Below are 21,379 nucleotides of genomic sequence, written 5' to 3' on the forward strand. Positions count from 1 at the left end.
AATCTGACCTCTGTCCTTAGGTGGATCATGGCCTGGTAGAGATTGAATACTTGGCAATGAATCTACATTACTTACTTACATGCATTATACATGTAAGGTGATGTATAAGTGATTTTGTTTAATAAAGATGAAATAATTTTTGAACAAGGCAACTGAATGGGCACTTAATCTTTTTAAAATAATACCATAATACCTGTTATGTACCATATATATCCTCTTCCTACCCTTCATCAGATCATCCACTCCATCCTGTTTTTCTGACCAGTTTTACAAAAATACCTGAAGAAAATTTAATTCTTATAAGGCAGTACTGAGTCTTCTCAGATATATTCAGCACATTCAAAATTCATTGTAGAAAATAGTCAAGCTCTACAGATTTAGATTGTTTCACGCAATCTAACCACAGCATTTCTTCTTCATTTTTTTAAGTGATGAAATAATGAAAGCCAGTGGAGATGTCCAAACTATGAAAATTTCATCTGTGCCTAATAGTTTATCAAAACGAAATGTATCTTTGACTAGAAGTCACAGTGTTGGAGGTCCCTTGCAAAATATGGACTTTTCCCAGAGACCGTTTCATGGCATTTCAACAGTTAGTCTTCCAAACAGTCTGCAGGAAATTGTGGTATGTAACAGCATTATAGTTATACTGTGTGTTTGTGTAAGTATTTATTAAAACAGCATGTAATTCTTCTGTAGTAGGTTTATTTTAATCACATGAAAAGTGATAAGAATTTTTCATAAGCAGACTAAGAACTTTAGAATTTCAAATATGTACACAAATAAACAAGAGTGTAATGAGTCCCTTTGACACATCATCCAGCTTCAGTAATTTTCAGCTTATGACCATTTTTCTTTCATGTATATACTCATTCAGTTCTTCCGTAGATCCATTTGAAGCAGATTTCAAACATCATATATTCCATTTGTAAATATTTCAGTATTTATCTCTAAAAGATAAGGACTCTTAGAAATACAATGTCCTTATCAGACCCAAAAAATAATATCAAGTTATTCAATCTTTGTTCAAATTTCTTTTTTTTTAATTGAAGTATAGTTGCTTTACAATGTTGTGTAGTTTCTACTGTACAGCAAAGTGAAGTAGAGTTCCCTGTGCTATACAGCAGGTTTGTTCAAATTTCTAATGGTCTCAAAAATGTCAAGTTGTGTGTTTTGTAGTTTGAGGAATCAGGATCAAATAAGGTCCATGCTTCATAATTGGTTAATCTGGTTTTATTAGTCTTTTAAAATCTGTAGACTCTTTTTTTCCCTTGTAATTTATTCCCTTGCAATTTATTTGTTGATTACAACCCTGTAAATTGGTAATTACAGCTAGAAGCTTGATCAGATTCAGGGTTTTCTTGTTCTTTTTTTCATTTGTTTGTTTTTATAAGAGCGCTTCATCAGTAGTGGTATGTCCCTCCAGTAGGAGACAGGAACTATCTTTGTGATGTTAGCAGCTATTAACGCCTCAATGCCTAGATCAAGTTGTCCATTTGGAGCTATAAAATGATGATAGTCTAATTCTGTCATCTTCTTTATTATATGAAATATATCTGTAAAGAGAAACTAACCCCATGGCTTTTGTCTGGTTTTCCAAAGATGCAATTTATGATGGAAAGGCAAAATAAATATTTGATTTTGTTTTCCTTTTATTTATCAATTTTCAAAGTAAGAAGTTGGGTTCCTAGCATTCTCCAAGGTGATCCATTATCTGGGGCGATAGGGTATTATTATGAACTCATTGGTTTAAACATTTATGTTTATATCCATTGCTGTTGTTATCCTTATTGACGCTTATATTATTCCTTCTTTGGTCAGCTAGAAGCCTCTACAAGTTGGTGCCTTAATCCTTTTGACACAACTCTGGTAGCCTTTCTATAATTTTTTTTATAGCTTCCTTGCTTTCTTATATTGCAAGATGTTCCATGCTCATGTTATATATTTCCTTCTCCAGACCTAGAATCAACCATTTCTTTAAGAAACCTTGTTCTTTTTACAGGAAAACAGTATTTGGAGACCTCAATCTGGGCACTATGGGTACTTATTAATACTGGTCATAAACATTTTATTCTGACTATAATATGCACAACTTACAAAGTCTAGGTTGGGGTTTTTTTAATTCATTATTTCATTTGATTTATAAAGTTGCTCTTTAGTTTTTGTTGCAATCAAATGCAAAAACAACTTAGATATAGTTTTAAAAAGAGTCAAGATTAATACAGGGACTTCCCTGGTGGCGCAGTGATTAAGAATCTGCCTGCCAATGCAGGGGACACGGGTTCAATCCCTGGTCCCAGAAGATCCCACATGTCACGGAGCAACTAAGCCCATGCACCGCAACTACTGAGCCTGCGCTTTAGAGCCCGCGTGCCACAACTACTGAAGCCTGCGTGCCTAGAGCCCGTGCTCCACAACAAGAGAAGCCACCGCAATGAGAAGCCCACACACCACAATGAAGAGTAGCCCCCACGTGCCGCAACTAGAGAAAGCTCATGTGCAGCAACGAAGACCCAACACAGCCAAAATTAATTAATTAATTAATTAATTATTTTAAAAAAGTATTAACACAAAAAATTGCATCATCTGTTTAGAGTTTTAAGCGGAAGATAGTCACATATTTTTTGGTATCATCATTATAAAACATCAGAAATGCAAGTATTTCTTATAAAAAATTGAAAAGGAAAAAGTCAAACCTACATAGGCCATTGCTGTTAATGTGATAGAGAAAATCTCATGTTTAAAATAGGGTCTATTATATTGATTAATAATTTTCATTTGTAATCATTTAACTTAATGGTATTTATGATTAAGTACTTCTTAATCTTTATGTTTTCTTTAGGGTGTTCTTCTTTTATGTTTTCTTTAGGGTGTTCTACTACATGTAGTAATGGCCCTGAAATAATTGACTTTGAAAGGATAGAGAAGTATAATCTCATTGAGACATACTCTGAAACATAATAAAATAGATCATATTCACTTCTTTTTGTATTTCTATGTTTTTAAGGATCCTTTAGGAAAAAGACCCAATCCTCCCCCTGTTTCTGTGCCCTACTTGAGTCCTCTAGTGCTTCGTAAAGAACTTGAATCTTTGCTAGAAAATGAAGGCGATCAGGTGATTCACACGTCCTCTTTCATCAATCAACATCCAATCATTTTCTGGAACCTCGTTTGGTATTTCAGACGTTTGGACCTTCCTAGTAACTTACCAGGACTTATCCTCACATCTGAACATTGTAACGGAGGTGTACAGGTAGGGAACCAACTTCAATACTTATACTACATTGGTGTTGGTTAGGATGAGGCTTAACTTCAGGTAGCAGGAAGTATACAATAATAGTGGCTTAAGTCATAGATTATTTCTCTCTCACTTAAAATTTTAGATAGGTGGTCCAGGGATGGTATAGTGTTAGAGACTTGAGAGCCTTCTATCTTTTTGCTCAGCAGTGTGACCTCCATTTCCAAGTTTTATACCTGGTCTAGGATAGCTGACTCTACTTACAAGCTGTCACATCCACATTCCAGCCAGCAGTTACAAGAAAAATGGATGGAGAAGAGTATGTCTTCTTTCTCTAGGGACAGTTTCTAGAGTTGCACATAATCTTTTCATATGTATCTGTTTGGCCTAAACTTAGTTACATGGTCATTTCTAGTTGCAAGGGTAGCTAGAAAAGGTAGTTTTTATTCTGAAATATAATATTCCCAGCAGAAATTCTCACAACTTATTTTAAAGGACTCATATTAGCCACATTTTTCAGATGATACAACTAAAAATTACGGAAGTTATTTTTGCTAGGTCACATACCTCGTAAGTGGAGGGGGGCCAAGACTACAGTCTGGCTCTCTGACTCTGAAACTCCTGCTTTGCTTGAGGTGGCATCCCTGACTCCCCGGGAGACAGTGAGCTCCTAGAACTCCTTCATTTTATGATACTGAATATTGAGAGATACCCCCAACCCCAAACATACATCAGGGGCACAACAAACTTTTAGAGTAGTATAAATTCTATTTTGACTCATTTATTTTAAGTAGTAGTCAGTACAACAAGATAGTAGAAACCATTGCACTTTCTTACCTTAAAATTTGTTTTGATGGAGGTTAATCTTTCTTGTGGCTGCTGTGCCAGTTACCAAGTTGTCATTCAGTCCCTGAAAGTCAGAATGAGAAACATGCACCTCAGAAAATAATAACATTTGTAATCAGATATAAATAAAAATTTTTAAATTTTCTCAGAATTTTAGGTCCAGAATTTTGAAAGAACTCATCTGTTTTATATAATCAAGCTTTGCTAGGTCCACTGGTAATTATTATTATGCTTGGGGTACTAATACTTTCTACTGATCTTTTTTAGCTTCCCCTGTCATCTCTGTCCCAGGATAGCAAACTCGTGTATATTCAGCTGTTATGGGATAATATCAACCTTCATCAGGAACCAGGAGAACCTCTGTATGTCTCATGGAGGAATTTTAGTAAGTAAAATAGAATTAAAGACATAAAACACTCAAACTGGAAACAACCCAAATATCCATCCACAGGTGAATGCATAAGCAAATTTTGGTACAGTCCATCCACACAGTAGAATACTGTAGCAATAAAGAGAAATGGACTACTGGGGGGAAAAAATAGAATTAAGGAGATGATAGAAATAATTTTGCTTTATTTTTAAATCTTTCATTCATTTTTAGTATCTCCTCAAGATTTTTTCCATTTTAGTTCAAATTTTTTTGCTGTTGTACTGACCCATTTATCAGGGGTGTTTTTGTGATTCTTGTAGTTTATCTGTCAAATACTAATTTGGTTAGGTACTTGGAGAGTAAATTCTCTATAGTGGATGTGTTGGTATAGATCATAATTTTAATTATATGGGTACTGTTCTCAAAGATTCTGGCTTTATTTTTATTTTTTATAAATTTTATTTATTTATTTATTTTTGGCTACATTGAGTTTTCACCGCTGCACACGGGCTTCTCCCTAGTTACGGCAAGCAGGGGCCACTCCTCACCGTGGCACACGGGCCTCTCACTGTGACGGCCTCCCCCGTTGCGGAGCACAGGCTCCAGGCACACGGGCCTTAGCAGCTGTGGCTCACGGGCTCCAGAGCGCAGGCTCAGTAGTTGTGGTGCATGGGCCCAGTCACTCCGCGGCCTGTGGGATCCAAACCAGGGCTCGACCCCGTGTCCCCTGTGTTGGCAGGCAGACTCCCAACCACTGTGCCACCAGGGAATCCCCTGGCCTTACTTTTAGTTTTTGTATTTAGAACATATTTTTACAAGGGGTTTAAAAGGTCATCCAGTATTCAGAAGCCTTCTGAGTCTGTAAGAAACCACAGACAACCCAGTAGGTAAGTGAGTAAATGGTATCAATAGGCAGTTCAAGGAAGAAACATTAAAATGCTCTGTTCTATAGGTATACAGTGTACAAAGCTGTTGGTACAGTGATGCATACTGTAAGATTATTTATAATAATGAAAAACTTACGCAAATACCTAACAAGAGAATTGTGATAAATCCACACTATGAGATGTTGGCAACCAAGAAAAAGAATGAGTCATTTGTATATAGGTTCCCGAAAGGATGGATTTTCGTTACATATTAAGTGAAAAAAAAAGGCAAGTTGCAGAACAGTATGTGATCTTTTCTCTTTTTTGTAGAAAAACGAAACCAAAAATATTTGTGTTTTTAATGTATGAATAGAAAAAGGTCTAAAACCGTATATGTCCCAAGCTGTTAACAGTACCTGCTCAGAACAAGAAAGGAAAAGTTCACTCTGGTTTTTTTTTTTTTTTTTTTTGGCTGCGTTGGCTACTCTTCATTGTGGTGCACGGGCTTCTCATTGCAGTGGCTTCTCTTGTTGCGGAGCACGGGCTCTACACGTGTGGGCTTCAGTAGTTGCAGCATGCAGGCTCAGTAGTTGTGGCTCATGGGCTTAGTTGCTCCGCAGCATATAGGATCTTCCTGGACCAGGGCTCAAACCCGTGTCCCCTGCATTGGCAGGCGGATTCGTAACCACTGCGCCACCAGGGAAGCCCCCACTCTTTATTTTGTATTTTTACTACAATCTTTCACTACTTAGCAGTTTTTTTACTTAAGCTAGAATAAAAGAATCTGACATTTTCCCTTGAAATATGCCAATCACAAAATTATGGCTAAATATATTATAAGCTATTTTTGTCTTTCTGTTGTTGTTTTCCCAGTTCTGATATTTGAATGCTTTTTAAGCAGAAGCAGAGTAACTTTGAAATTTATGCTGAAAAATAATAGAATTATAACTGCCATTTCTTTAGTTGTTTTCTTGCATACCTTGAAATAGATAAGTGTTTTTAAATGTCCTATAATTTGTGGTGAGAAGAAAATTTAGAACTCTCAAGAATAGCCTTGTTTCTTTACTTGATTGGCTACTTTAAACAAAGAATTGGTATATAAATAACATTAAAAGATATAATAGAATTGAGTGGTGACTTTTGGAAAAGCAGTATGGGGAGCTATGAAGTCCCATTTCCCAGCGAAACAACCATAATTGGTGAAAGTTATTTAAAAAAAGTGTCTACAGCTGTCGAGCAAATGAAGAAATATTTATTCAAGAAAATATATTGGTCTTCCCTGGTGGCACAGTGGTTGAGAATCCACCTGCCAATGCAGGGGACATGGATTTGAGCCCTGGTCCGGGAAGATCCCACATGCCGCAGAGCAACTAAGCCCGTTCGCCACAACTACGGAGCCTGCACTCTAGAGCCCGCGTGCCACAAATACTGAAGCCCGCACGCCTAGAGCCCATGCTGTACAACAAGAGAAGCCACCGCAATGAGAAGCCCGTGCACCACAACAAAGAGTAGCCCCCGCTCGCTGCAACTAGAGAAAGCCCACGTGCAGCAACGAAGACCCAACTCAGCCAAAAATAAATAAATAAATTTTTTAAAGAAGAAAATATATTAAATTTCAGTAAAAACGGTGAGTTTCTGTGGCATTTGAGCTACAACTTGCTGCTCCCCACCAGCCCCCAGTCAAGGGCTACAGCATCTCCCTGGGAAAGACAGGTTGCCAGCAGTTCTCATCCTCCCAGCTCTATTCAGTTCCAGGAGACAGGGAGGCTCACTTCCTCCACTCAGCCCCCATGCACTGCCAGCTTCAGCAACCCTCGAATACTGGGTCTCTGATTGTTCTCACAGCGTCTTGCTCATAAGGGAGAGGTTTTATGCCAGGAGAGGCAAGCTAAAACATGAGAGGCAACTGCATCCCTCCAGTACCCCATTCACAAAGCAGGGGAATCATTCCAAGAGAAGGGCCACTGTTCCCGGCTCCAGCTCCAGAGCAGTGGCTGAGAGACAGGCCATAAGAAGAGAGAGCTCTGAAATTCTCCCCAAAGGAAATGACTTTATTTGGGACAGACTGTGGAGAAGTTCAAGCCTGAAAGCACTCTTGGAAAGAGTAGAGATTTGGGTGAGAAGGCCAGCATTACCCTGATACAAAAACCAAAGACATCATAAGAAAACAAAACTAAAAATCTTATCACTTATGAATATAGACGTAATGATCCTCAACAAAATACTATCCAACCAAATCCAGCAATTTAGAAAAGCGATTGTATACCATGACCGAGTGCTGTTTACGCCAGGCATGCTGTGTTGGTTTGAAAATCAATTAATATATATCATATCAATAAAATAAAGGACAAAATCCATATGATCGTCTGAATAGGCACAGCTAAAGCACTGGACAAAATCTATTGCCCTTTGTTAAAAACATTCAACAAGGGACTTCCCTGGTGGTCCAGTGGTTAAGAATCCACCTTCCAATGCAGGGGACACGGGTTCGATCCTTGGTTGGGGAACTAAGATCCCACATGCTGCAGAGCAACTAGGTCTGCACGCCACAACTACTGAGCTGGTGCGCTCTGTAGCCCACGTGCCACTAGAGAGTCCATGCACTGCAGCAGTGGAGCCCGCGCCCCACAACGAAAGATCCCGCATGCCGCAGGGAAGATCCTGAGTGCTGCAACTAAGACCCAAAGCAACCAAAAAAAAAAAAGCCAAGCTAGGAATAGAAAGGAACCTCCTCAACCTAATTATGAGCCTCTGAAAACCCACAGTTGATATCATTTAATGGTAAAAGACTGAATACTTTCCCCCAAGTACAGGAACAAGACAAAGATGTCTGTTTTCATTATTTCTTTTCAACATTGTACTGGAGGTTCTTGCTAGAACAATTAGACAGGAAAATAAAAGGCATCCAAGATAGAAAGGAAAAAGTAAAACTATCTCTACTTGCAGATTATGTCATCTTACATATAGAAAATCCTAAATTAGAAAATCCTAAGGAATACACACACACACACACACACACACACACACACACAAAACATACGGAACTTATTAAATAAGCTTAGCAGAGTTGCAGGATATAAGATCAAAACATAGAAATCAACTGTATTTCTATATACTTTCAATGAATAATCCAAAAATTAAAATAATTCCATTTATAATAGCATTAAAAAGAATAAAATTCTTGGGACTTCCCTGGTGGCACAGTGGATAAGACTCCATGCTCCCAGTGCAGGGGGCCTGGGTTTGATCCCTGGTCAGGGAACTAGATCCCACATGCATGCCGCAACTAAGAGTTCACATGCCGCAACTAAGGAGCCCACGTGCTGCAACTCAGGAGCACGCCTGCACCAACTAAGACCTGGTGCAACCAAATAAATAAATAAATATTTTTTTAAAAAAGAATAAAATTCTTAGGAATAAATTTGATAAAATAAGTACAAAACTTATTATACTCTGAAAACTAAAATTATTGTTGAAAGAAAGTAAAGACCACCTAAGTAAATGGAAAGAAATCCGATGTTCATGGTCCAGAAAAGTTAATATTGTTAAGATGGCAGTACTCCCAAATTGATCTATAGATTCAGTACAATCTATATCAAAATTCCAGGTAGCTTTTTTATAGAAATTGACAAGCTTATCCTAAAATTCATATGGATTTTCAAGGCACCTAGAATAGCCAAAACAGTCTTGAAAAAGAAGAACAAAGTTGTAGGACTCATACTTCTGAATTTGAAAACTTACTACAAAGCTACAGTAATCAAGAAAGTAGAAAACTGGCATAGGATAGACATATAGGTCAATGGAATAAAGTTGAGTTTCCAGAAATAAACCCTCACATGTACAGTTAAATGCCTTTCAACAAGAGTGCCAAGGACCATTCAGTGGGTAAAGAATAGTCTTTTCAACAAGTAGTGCTGGACAACTGGAACAACATGCAGAAAAAATAAAGTTGGATCTCTTCCTGGTTCACTGCTAATTGGAAGAAAACTAGTGCAGCTGCTTTGGTGTAAATAGTTTCACCATTCCTCAAAATGGTAAACAGTTACCATATGACACAGCAGTTGTATTCTTAGGTATACACCCAAGAGAAATGAAGACATACATCCACATAAAAACTTGTACACTGTTTTTAGCAGCATTTTTCTTAATATCCAAATAATGAAAACAACCTAAATGTTCATTTTAACTGATGAATGGATAAAGTATGGTATATCCGTACAATGGAATATTATTTGGCAATAAAAAGTAGTGAATACTGATACATACTACAAAATGAATTTTAAAATATTATAGAAGCAGCAGCCACAAAAGAGAACAGAAAGTATGATTCCATTTATATCAAACAATCAGAATAGGCAAATCTGTAAAGACAAAATAAGATTAGTGGTCGCCTAGGGCTGAGGGGTTGGGAAGATGGAGTGACTGCTAATAGGTAGATTTCTTTTGGAGGAGATAAAAATGTTCTAAAATTGGTGATGGTTGCCCAACTCTGTGAATTAAGGAGCAATAGTGAAGTTGCATATTATATTTGGGTTATGCTCTAAAATCACAACATAACATGAAAATCAAATCAAATCTGTTTAGCATGTAGAAAAACTAGGATCAAAACCCATAGCAGCCAGTATTTCCTCTTGTATTGTAACAGAGAACTTTGCTATTTCTATGGTCTGAACACAAATGAAATATTCCTAGTTGCCTTTATTAAGGGGCTGGATTGTATGAAAATTACAGTAACTGGCTTTATGACAGACACTTAAAATGAGGCTGACTGGGGAACTTTTGGATACATAGTTCCATCTCAACTAATGTGGGTGTAATAAAATTGTATGGCTGCTGGGTTTACCTACAGTATTAAAGTTTTCCCTTTTTCTGGGCCAAGCTCACATTGTTGATTTTTAATGGTACTGTGATTCAAGTATACCACTGAAGCACTTTTGTAATATATGAAATCTGTATAAATATTTGTTCTTAATAATTCTAGAATTACCCTTGTATCAATTAGGATTATACGCTACTGTATTTAATAGAAAACAACAGAATCTTAAACAGGTAAAGATTATTCTCTCACATGAAGAATTTATGAATTAGATACTCCAGGACTGTTAGGTAACTCCTCTGTCATCGGGGACCCAGGCTCCTTACGCTTTGTCTGCTTTTCCATCAGGAAAGATTCATGGTCACAGGATGGCTGCTGGCATACAAGATATCACATTGCAGCCTCAATCAGGAAGCCCTAAGTTCAGGAAAAGGGCAAAGGGACAGGCCTCTCCTATCTGAAGAAAGCAAGAAAAATATTTTTTAGCTGGTCACATTACTACATAATTTTACTTGTGATGGGGAGGTGGTGTTGAATAAAAAATGATACAAATCTGAAAAAAAACTTCTTTAATAATTAGAGTGACTAAATGTATTCTTTTACTGTGTTCTTATTATTAGATTCTGAAAAGAAATTGTCTCTCCTGTCAGAGGAACAACAAGCAACAAGCGCTTTAGTAGAAACCATCAGGCAGAGTATTCAACATAATGATGTTCTTAAACCCATCAACCTGCTTTCACAACAAATGAAGGGAGACATGAAAAGACAAAGGTAATAATCCAGTATTTGGTACTTGATACCATTCGAAATAATTTCATGGTATTTTAAAAATGATTTTTAAAACTATCTCTAGTTGTAAAAGAAACACATACTCATTGTAGAACATCTGATTGTCTTAAAAAGTGCTACCCGAATGCATTCATACTTGATCACAAACATAATAAAAATATCTGGGAAATAGATTAAATTTTAGGAGGTAATTCATTTATGTCTAAAACGTACTGAGTCTTTGTGAAAAATTACTACTATTCACTGGAAACCTATAAATGTGTTAACATTGATGTTATACATATGTACTGCTCGTTCAGGTCCTGTCACGCATCTTATCTTGTGAGATGTAAAAAAAAAAAATATGGGTTTAGGAGTAGAAACAATTTAGGAAGATGATGGAAGCAGTGAATTACAAACGGTATGGAGCTATCCTGATCCTCTTACTATTTATTGTCTGCTAACACGCTTGGATCCGTACTCATCCCAGTCTCAGCATAAATGAATTTTGTGGTGGAAGCTTCAGAAAGAGAGACATAATACCTTCTATCAAACATAAACAGTGTTTCCAGGTGCTCTTCAAGTTTCTAGTCATGGCATCTTTGAAGACAGTCTCAGAAATGATAGGACAAGAATTCATAATGAAAATGGATAGATCCTTCTATAATCTCAACAGTTGAGGTAGAGATTATCTCCTTCACAGCCTAAAGAGCAGCCACTTTCAAGTATCTGTAGTTGAAGGACAGGGAAGGAATATTAGAAATGACATACTATGGCTTCTGGAGCTTCTAAAGAAAGCTGCATGGAGCATCATCAGAATCAGCATTACTCTCTAATTTTTTTTTTGTAAATACTCAAATCAGTTCATCAGTTTCCCCTTTTGTTAACAAATGAGTCACGAGTCTCATTTTTAAGGTTTCATTTGTAACATTTTTATGTTCGCAAATCAAATAAAGGTGATTTATCCTTTACTGTTGGGTTAAGTAGTAGAGACCACACCATCTTTCATACTGTTTGTGTCCAAGGGTTTTAGACCCCTAACTTACTTAGTCTCTTACTGTGTCATGTGGCAAAAGTCTGCTTTTGTAAATCTGAATTAGAAATTAGAATTAAAAGTTACCTATTATATTGCTAAATAATTACAATAAAGTTAAAATAAGCCATTTTTAGTTATTTCGAATGTGAAGCTTTATGCCCATTAACTTTTTAATTTGAAACATAAGTTTGCAGGAAATTGCAAAGATAGTACAAAGAGTTCCGTTGACCCTTTACCCAGCTTCTCCCAAAGGTGACATAAGTGTAGTGTAATGTCAAAACCAGAACACTGACATGGATGGTGGATACATTACTGTTAACTAAAGAACCTAATCTTTTTTTTTCAAGTATAGTTGATTTACAGTGTTGTGTTCTATCACCATTTTAAAAAACCTTCATAGGGTATTTTTATGCTCTTTGACCATTAATTTTAAAAAATATTTGTTTTATAGGAGTTTATACAGAGAAATCCTCTTCTTATCATTAGTGTCTCTTGGAAGAGAGAATATTGATATTGGTAAGTTCGTCAACTGGGGATTCCTTAAAGGGGGTTTAAGTCTTATTTCTTAAAGAAACTTTTAAAATTTTAATTGGTATGGGCAGATACTCCATTTGCCTTTAAAAAGATTTCTGCCTTTAAATATGCAGTTTAAATATGTATACAAAAATGATTTGGGGCTTCCCTGGTGGCGCAGTGGTTGAGAGTCCGCCTGCCGATGCAGGGGACACGGGTTCGTGCCCCGGTCCGGGAAGATCCCACTTGCCGTGGAGCGGCTGGGCCCGTGAGCCATGGCCGCTGTGCCTGCGCGTCCGGAGCCTGTGCTCCGCAACGGGAGAGGCCACAACAGTGAGAGGCCCGCGTACCGCAAAAAAAAAAAAAAAAAAAAAAAAAAAGATTTGACTACCATTTTTAAATGCATAGCTTTTATTTTATTATTTATTATTAAGAAATACCAACTGTACTTTTGAAAATATCTTTCAGAGGCTTTTGACAATGAGTATGGACTTGCATACAATAGTTTATCTACAGAGATTCTTGAAAAGTTGCAGAAAATTGATGCTCCACCAAGTATCAGTGTGGAGTGGTGCAGGAAGTGTTTTGGAGCACCTCTCATTTAAATAAGATTCACTAGATTTTGGACACAGAACTGGGGGAATAGATTCAATCTGGAGACATTCAAGGTTTGTTTCAAATTACGAATTGGTGAAAACTGAAATGAAGTTATTCTTGGTACAATAGATAATGAAATGTAATTCATACTGAATCATCTCAGAAGGTAAAAATGCCACTAAAATGCCTTAGGGTTTACTGATGTTGAAGATTTACAATTTCTGAACTGTTTTTATCTGCTGAAAATTGGTTTTGCATTTCTCAGTATTTGTAGCAGTTCGATGAGAAACCATATTCATTCTTGGCGTTTTGTCTATATCTGAAGCTATTGAGTTTGGGGAATGGCAAATTAATGTAAACTTGCCTAACCCCAAAACAAACGAAATCTCAATTATAAGAGCAACTATTTGTGTATTGTGTATATATGTGTGGCTGTGTATCTACTCAGCCATATTATATTTATTAAAATTCTTAGATTGCATGTTGCAATAAAGTTTTCTGAAAGGGGGTCTCCAACTATTAAATAAATGACTACTACTAATTCGTATGTAGTCATTAATCTCAAAATTACCTGAAAGTCTGATAACTGCTTGCCTTTGACTTTAAAATTAATATATATTTTTACCCTTCACGTTTATGTATTAGCTCCCTTAATGGTTTGTATCTTGAATATCCAGTTACTTCCTTTCATCCTCTTCCCAGTATCATGTTAATTTGCAACAGCTTTAAAATTGGAATAAATGAGCCAGATAGTTTAAATGAAATTAATCAGCTTCATAATTTACAAAATTAAAATTCTTGTGTATGTCTTTGGGCCAGAAATTGTTCAGGCACAAACTGTTGCTATTGGTCACTTTTAAAAACCTGTGGGATAACTTGCACTGCACACAGAATTTTATTCTTGTATAAAATTTAGATTTGTACACTTACTATTTGTGCATTTGTAAATACTGTTTTTTAGGCTGAATCAATTGTCTTAAAACGTTAAAGCTTATTAAACTTGTTGCCAGTAGGTTTAAGAAAATCATGACCTCACATGCCTCACTGACATTTATCATGCCTTTCGTTAACACATCCCTTAGGGACAGTAAATTTGCCTATCTCTCTGCATGCATGGTTTGAAAAGCCAATGATTGTGTGTGCTCGCTTTTACAGTAATTATGCAGATGACTAAATCGGTTGATAATTATTTCCAAATGGTACAGTTAACAGCACACATCTCCTTCCTACCTGCTATAACCTTTTAAAAATTGTTACTATACCAATCTTCCAACATTTCAGGGTTAATAAGACCTATGCAGAATCCTAGTTTCAATTTGTGAAAGTGGTAAGTGAAAGAACTTGTCAGAAACTGTGTACAATTCTCATTGCCTTAAAAATGGATCTTTTGCACTGTCTCAGAGAATATATTTTTGCAACTTAAGACTTGGTACTAGTTTTAATACTTAACACTTATTGCCCCAACAGAAAGTTTGGAATTACTTTGCATATAAAAAAATCAAGGTTGAATAAAATGAAAACTTCTCAAGTTTGCTGTGCTTGTCTTACATTTTTAAGGCTCCTGAAGTGTGTACAGCAATTCAAGCTTTTGTGATCTTCAGAATTCCAGTATTGTCTGTTTTCCCATTTCTCTGTAGTTCTCAATAACTTGAACTAAATTACCAAAGCACTTCCCACTAAAACGACCCTGTGATAAAGATCTCCTTACACATTTAATGTTTTGCTATATTGTATCAAATTATAAAATTTCTAATAGCTTTTTAATATTAATCTAAATAACTTAGCCATTATATATTGGAAAGCTTAGCCTGTCATTCAGAAATTGAGACCGATTTGTATTAAAATTGCTTAAAGGCCTTTTCTTGCACCTACCACAGAAAGGGCAGTAAAAACTTGTAGCAAAAACAGACCAAAAAAAAGATTTCAAATCATTATCTATAGATTTAGTAATATCTAGAATGACTTAAATCCTGATTAACTTCTGAAAGCGATCTTTCAAATTATGGCAGATTGTTTAGCATAACCTTACACTGCTTTTAGATTTGGTATTAACTGCATCTCAGATTGATTATAGCAACCTGCAGTTAATGATTTAACAATCATAAACAAGTCTGACATGCCTTTGGGATATTCAGTTGTTGCCCTTTTCATTTTTGGTATACACTAGTAATATAGGATTCAGTGTCTTTGCAATGTTAAACTCTTTAAATCTGCCAGATTTCATAAGCTAGTATAGTCTAGGCCCACCTTACCTATCTGTCCACCTCAGTGACTGTACTCCTCAAAATAAGAAAGCAGGGTGGTTCTCATGTTTTATGCATTAGAATCTACCAGCTACTAGCTAGAATTCTGGGCTTACACCAGACCTGCCTTTTGGCATGTTACCCTCTAGGATTCAGCTGTAGTGTCAGTCCTTCTGGCACTGGGTATCTTTTTTTAAATGCTGTAAATTCAACTTATGACTTTGTCAATTGCCAATTAAGACTTAAGACTTTTGTAACTTTTTAATATTTCATTAAGAGCTATGGGTGCTGTTCAGCAGAGTAACACAACATTGTAAATCAACTGTACTCCAATTTAAAAAAAAAAAGCTATGGGGCTCTCCTCTATGAATCTTGCTTCAGGGCTGGCATTATTGGCCTAACCTGGGAACTTATTAATGACTGTGGGGCCCCGAACTACCGAATCCTAATCCACTTTTTAGCCAGATCCCCAGGTGATTTTTACACACACTTAACTGAAGCACTTCTTCAGTCTCTACATGTTACAGCCGCTTGAAAATTTTACTCACCTGTGGTTAATATATAGTCTGGCAAAGGAGCACCTTTTAAAGCCTAATGTGCCTTCTTTTAAGACCCTTCTAGTCTATAATGGTTTGAATGAAGGTTCTTACTGCAAGTACTATAGAAACCAGACATAGTACATTAGAAAAAGCATACTTTTGGGGCTTCCCTGGCAGTCCAGTGGTTAGGACTCCACACTCACTGCAAAGGGCCTGGGTTCAATCCTTGGTCAGGGAACTAAGATCCCACACCCCACAAGCTGCATGTTGCAGCCAAAAGAAAAGTATACTTTCTCTGTGCATCCTTCACTGATGCAAGTGTTTCTAAAAAGAGGTACAGTCAACTCCTTCGCAGTGAAATATAATAAAAACGAGTTGAAAAGTTTTCTGTTAATGCATTAAATTTGCACTGGTTTTAAAAACTTTGTCAACTATTTTAAAATGGTATCCATTAACTATGCTTTTAACAAGTTATCCTTTTTACATATGACAAACGTCCATCTTCACAAGGGCACTTTTCATGTATCGTGTATAGATCTTTAAGAAAAACTGTATTCCTCAAAATAAAGTGTATCAAAGATTAATAGTCCTAGTCATTTATTTCCCCTGTATTGTTCAATGCCTTGCTAAAAAGCCAATGAACATGCTAAGAGTCCTTTCCTGAGCCACCCACCAAAGAAACTGTCCTGGCCATCTCCTCCACTATCGCAGTTCAGTGTCTGAATCTGAAGGATTATCACTTTCAGGTATCTCTTGCAGACTTTATCTACCACTAGATTATACAGTACCTCCTCTTCTATAAGTTTCTCGTTTATTTTATCATCAATTAAAAGTCAATAAAGGAGATGTGATGTCTGATCTTATTTATTTGTTACTCTAAAAACATCTCATTTTTGACTGGACTCAGACTTAGAAGTAGAAGCTCTCAGAGAGGACAGCCTCCGTCTCTTGGCAATCTGTTCCTGGCGTTTTTCTTTGGCCTCCTAAACAAAACCAAAATAAATAAATAAATAAATAAAGGCAGTTAATGCTTATCTAGATTAAAAATGCAAATCCAAAGCCAGGCCTATTCCCCCCACCCCCCAACACACACACTGAGGACTTACCTTCATTCTCTTGGCCAAAAGTTTAGCATATTCTGCAGCCTCTTCCTTATTTTTCTTAGTACGCTGTTTCTTCAGAGCAATTCGCCGACGTTTGTGTTGCAGAACACGTGGAGTAACAAGACGCTGAATCTTGGGTGCTTTGGTCCTAGGTTTCTTACCTAAAAATTCAGATAATGACTCAATCACCTCAATAATACCCTTGTTCAACAGGACCCACATTTACATTTTTAAAGCATTAGAAACAGATTCAAACTCAGTAGTTCCTATGAAAACTTATTTGTATGAGACAGTTTACTAGGGACCAGTGTTTTCCTATACCAATAGCTTGGACGTCAAGTTCAAGATCATACGTAAATTCAGCATAGTAATAGGTTACTTTGCTGAACAGTTGGAAGTCATACCCCATACTTTTTTCTGTTCACTTTGATTTCCCTTCCACAATTACATTGTCTTGGGAGGATAGTATATCTCTGTACCATTAAGACACATGAGCATTATTTTAAAAGAGTATTAACCGCATATTTAACTTGTCATGAAAACTAAGTAAAGCATTAACTGCATTCCACCATGTTCCTGGAGTGAAACTTAACATCAGACTGAAAGAATGAGCAAACGAATGAATGAATTTATTTATTTGTTTGTTTGTTTGGTGGTGCTGCCCGGCTTGCAGGATCTTAGTTCCCCAACCAGGATTGAACCTGGGCCACCACAGTGAAAGCAGAGTCCTAACCACTCGGCCACCAGGGAATTCCTGAGAATATCTTCATTTAGCCTGTCTGATTTATAATCCAAAATCCTCTGGATTATAAATCTGCTTCAGAACAGGAGTCTTTTCAGATGCAGTGATTTTAGTTTGTGGACACCTTCTGGGAGCAATAAACACTTCAGATAAATATTCTAAGACTAAATGCTCAGTTGTTCAGTTTCTGCTAAAATAAAAAACCCTTTGGAATTATAAAGAAAAAAAGAACCATCTTAACAAATGTCTGTTAAGTGGCACTTAGTACACTAATGATATTTCCAGGGGTGCAACTGCAGGGAACTACCATATATCTGCTAGTTACTTCATTGAAAGTCATACCCGGCACACAGTAGGTGCCCAGATATTTCGTATGAGTGACCAATGAGCACTTATCATATACCAGGTATTAGCTTATTTAAGCCCCCAGTCCTGAAAACCAAAACCCAAGCAAAATTTTTCAGATCTGTCAGGAAAACCCAACCCAGAACTAACATGCTATTTATTCCACTTATTATAAATGTTCATACAATTTACTACAGAAATATCATTACTGAGCATTGCTGCTGCAGACCTCACTACTGATGAGTTATCTTGCCTAATAAACAATATACCTTCTTAAAATATAAAACACCAAGGTTCCTGAAAAAACTAAAAATTGAGTTCTCATATGATCCAGCACTCCCACTCCTGGGCATATATCCAGACAAAACTGTAAGTCATAAAGATACACGCCACCCCTATGTTCATCGCAGCACTATTCACAATAGCCAAGACAGGGAAACAACCTCAATGTCCACCGACAGATGAAGGGATAAAGAAGATGTGGTAGGCATATACAATGCAATACTACTCAGGTACAAAAAAGACATAATGCCATTTGCAGCAACGTGGATGGACCTAGAGATTATCATACTAAATGAAGTTACAGTAAGACAAATACCATATGATATCACTTACATATGAAATCTAAAATATGACACAAAGAACTTTACAAAACAGACTCACAGAGAACAGACTTGTGGTTGCCAAGGGGGAGGGATGGATTTGGGAGTTTGGAATTCAGATGTAAATTATTATACATAGAATGAATAGACAAGGTCCTACTGCATAGCACAGGGAATTATATTCAATATCCTGTGACAAACCATAATAGAAAAGAATATGAAAAAGAATGTACATACATATAACTAAATCACTTTGCTGTACTGCAAAATTAACACAACATAGTAAATCAACTACACCTAAATAAATTTATATACATATGAAAACCCCCAAACCCCAAACACTTGTACCCTGGTATTTTGAATAAAGTTTCTTTCCAACTTCTAATTCTCACAACTCTACTGCTATCCACATTCCAGTTGAAGTAAACGAAGGCCAGAAGTTAAAGCAACTTAAGTGGATGAAAGCATGTATTTCTTTGGTAAACAAAAAAATTAAAACCACTGATATAGAAAGAAAGCAAGTTGTGGGGCGGGGGTGTGTGTGAGAGCACATTCAATAACAACCCCCGAGTTTTCTGTCATTCTTTCAACTCCTAACCCCAAAGCAACGAACTTAAAATGTCTCATAAGTTATCTCTGAATGAACTTATACATCAGTGACCCAAAGGCAAATTTCCAAGAAAAATTCTATCACTCTAGAGAGCACTGGATATAATAAGGATTCATACCAACTGCACGTCTTGACCCTCTCTCTCCCCCACTATCTTCCTAAAAACTCAGATTCTAGGTAACTAGTAGGCAATTTTTATCTTCTAACATGCACACAAAACGCTACGACGAATCAATGAAATTAAGCAAGCCCAAAACTGCATAATCCCCCATACCTTCTTTGTTTAGGGGCTTTCTCACAACATACTGGCGGACATCATCTTCTTTAGAGAGATTGAAAAGTTTGCGGATTCTGCTAGCTCTTTTGGGCCCCAGGCGACGAGGCACAGTAGTATCAGTGAGTCCAGGAATATCCTTCTCCCCTGAAAGAGAAAAACGAACAGACGTTTTAATTCAACAACCTCCTTACAAACAAGAACCCTAAATTGTTCAGGCATTGTTAAAACAAGTCCACTGGTCAAAACTGTGGATACTGCAAATCAATCAATCAATCGACAATCAGCTTTAAATCAGTGTGGACAAAAATTAACTCAAGAATAAAAATCTCACCTTTTTTTACAATGACCAAATTGAGAACGCTCAGATTGGCATCCACAATGCAGCCCCGTACAGATTTGCGCTTTCTTTCTCCAGTCCTCCTTGGTCTGTAACAGGAATGCCCCTTACTCAGTAGCAGGCGGACTCGGCCATGGGTCAAGACACCCTGCTTCATGGGGAAACCCTGTTTGTCGTTCCCACCACTGATTCGGACCACATAACCCTGGAAGAGAACACAATGACACATTATAGAACAAAAGACTGTAGCCTCCAACAAGTACACTTCATTAAGACCAATCTGAAACTTAATAGCTTTCTCTGGTCACTAAATTTTGTCTTTACTTCCAGTTTCCCAAGTTCAATTAGCAAAGTCCTTTCAATCAAGCTACTTCTAGCCGATGCTTTACCAGAGTTAACAGCTCTTGGGGGAGAAAGACAATGTTAAGGAACAAAGCATCAATGAACCATAAATAAATAAAAAAAAACCCTTCTTGGCACTTTTCAAAAAAAAATGGAGACCATTAGCTTGCAGGGCAAGAACTATGTATTTTTTCACGAACATAACCCTGACAGGTGATGGCTCCACGTTATAAAGTGACATCTGGAAGTAACTAAACCCAAGGTCAGAAGACAGAACCCGAGTTTGAACCCCATAACATTTACCAATTACCAACAGCGTTTACCATCTCTCTTAAATATTCTAACAATTCAATTCGGCAGTCCGGCAGGCCACTTTTACCTTCCATTCTTCACCCAGAGCGTCAGCAGCAACTTCTGTGGCCATACGCTTCTCATAAAAGGTTCGAAGTTTTCGTTCATCGTCCACTTCAATGAGTTTCTGGCAGCCAGTGGCCGGGAAAGAGATGTTCAGCTAAAAATTAAACGGGGGGGAAAGAACTTCATGAAAATCGCAGAACCACTACAAAGATTATTCCACTGCAAAAAGCCTTTCCTGTCACCCACACACAACTAACAGAAAATTTGATACTACTCACTAAAGCATGTGTGTACATAAGACCGCGCAAGACACACTGCACTAAAAAAGTAGGACACATCTTTCAAGCCTCGCGGAATGACGCCGGGGCGAAGGGCGCTGCGCAGCCGCTGCCCCTCTCGGAGCAAGAAGCCCGACCTACTTGCTGCCAACCGGGCAGCAGGGCCGCCTCTATCCCGGCTGGGGGGCAGGACGCCACCATGGCGCTCCCCGCCCGGCGCAGCTCCAGCTGCAATCGCTCGCCATCCGCTCTCCCAAGGAGCTCCGGCCCCAAAAGAGCGATCCATCTCCTGTCTCAGGCCCTTCTCCATCCAGAGCCAGGATTCTGGAGCGCAGCGCCGTATTCTGGGGCTAGATCCACGTTACTCAAACCTAGCGCAACACCCGCCACCAGTCCCCACCTTCATTCTGAAGCTGCCGACCGCCTCCGAGGCGCCACGAAAAAGAGACCAAACTTCCGCTTAGCCCAGGTCACATAGGCTCTTCCAGTTCTCGCGAGACGGTCAGACGCCTGGGGTAGCGGAAATGGGCGTGGGTAGGCGGCACTTCCGGGGG

General features: G+C 37.6%; 2 protein-coding genes across 4 annotated transcripts in view; one reads left to right on the top strand and one right to left on the bottom strand.

Annotated features, from left to right (window-relative positions):
- Nucleotides 1-16,416, top strand: part of DENND4C (DENN domain containing 4C) — a 128,511-nt gene extending 112,095 nt beyond the window's left edge. For all 3 annotated transcript variants that reach the window (XM_067744482.1, XM_067744481.1, XM_067744483.1), the window contains 6 exons: nt 430-625; nt 3,008-3,253; nt 4,352-4,469; nt 10,757-10,907; nt 12,392-12,456; nt 12,922-16,416. In XM_067744482.1, coding sequence (XP_067600583.1) covers nt 430-625; nt 3,008-3,253; nt 4,352-4,469; nt 10,757-10,907; nt 12,392-12,456; nt 12,922-13,058 — 913 coding nt within the window. In that variant the 3' untranslated portion in view covers nt 13,059-16,416. The remainder of the gene's footprint in view (nt 1-429; nt 626-3,007; nt 3,254-4,351; nt 4,470-10,756; nt 10,908-12,391; nt 12,457-12,921) is intronic.
- Nucleotides 16,417-16,678: 262 nt separating this feature from the next.
- On the bottom strand, nt 16,679-21,378 carry RPS6 (ribosomal protein S6). Its single transcript, XM_067744492.1, has 6 exons — nt 21,226-21,378; nt 20,570-20,701; nt 19,843-20,053; nt 19,509-19,655; nt 16,939-17,096; nt 16,679-16,815 (listed from the first exon to the last, which is right to left on the bottom strand). The coding sequence occupies exons 1-6, from the start codon at nt 21,229-21,231 to the stop codon at nt 16,720-16,722; spliced, it is 750 nt and encodes a 249-aa protein (XP_067600593.1). The 5' UTR covers nt 21,232-21,378; the 3' UTR covers nt 16,679-16,719.
- Nucleotide 21,379: the final 1 nt, after the last annotated feature.

This window comes from Pseudorca crassidens, chromosome 7 (assembly GCF_039906515.1).
Source record: "Pseudorca crassidens isolate mPseCra1 chromosome 7, mPseCra1.hap1, whole genome shotgun sequence".
NCBI classification, from domain to species: domain Eukaryota; kingdom Metazoa; phylum Chordata; class Mammalia; order Artiodactyla; family Delphinidae; genus Pseudorca; species Pseudorca crassidens.

Coding starts and splice junctions, on each gene's coding strand:
- RPS6 (XM_067744492.1), bottom strand. Junction 20,054..20,569: donor CTCTGGGTGAAGAATGGAAG/GTAAAAGTGGCC, acceptor GTTCTCTTCCAG/GGTTATGTGGTCCGAATCAG. Junction 19,656..19,842: donor TTTGGTCATTGTAAAAAAAG/GTGAGATTTTTA, acceptor TTTCTCTTTCAG/GGGAGAAGGATATTCCTGGA.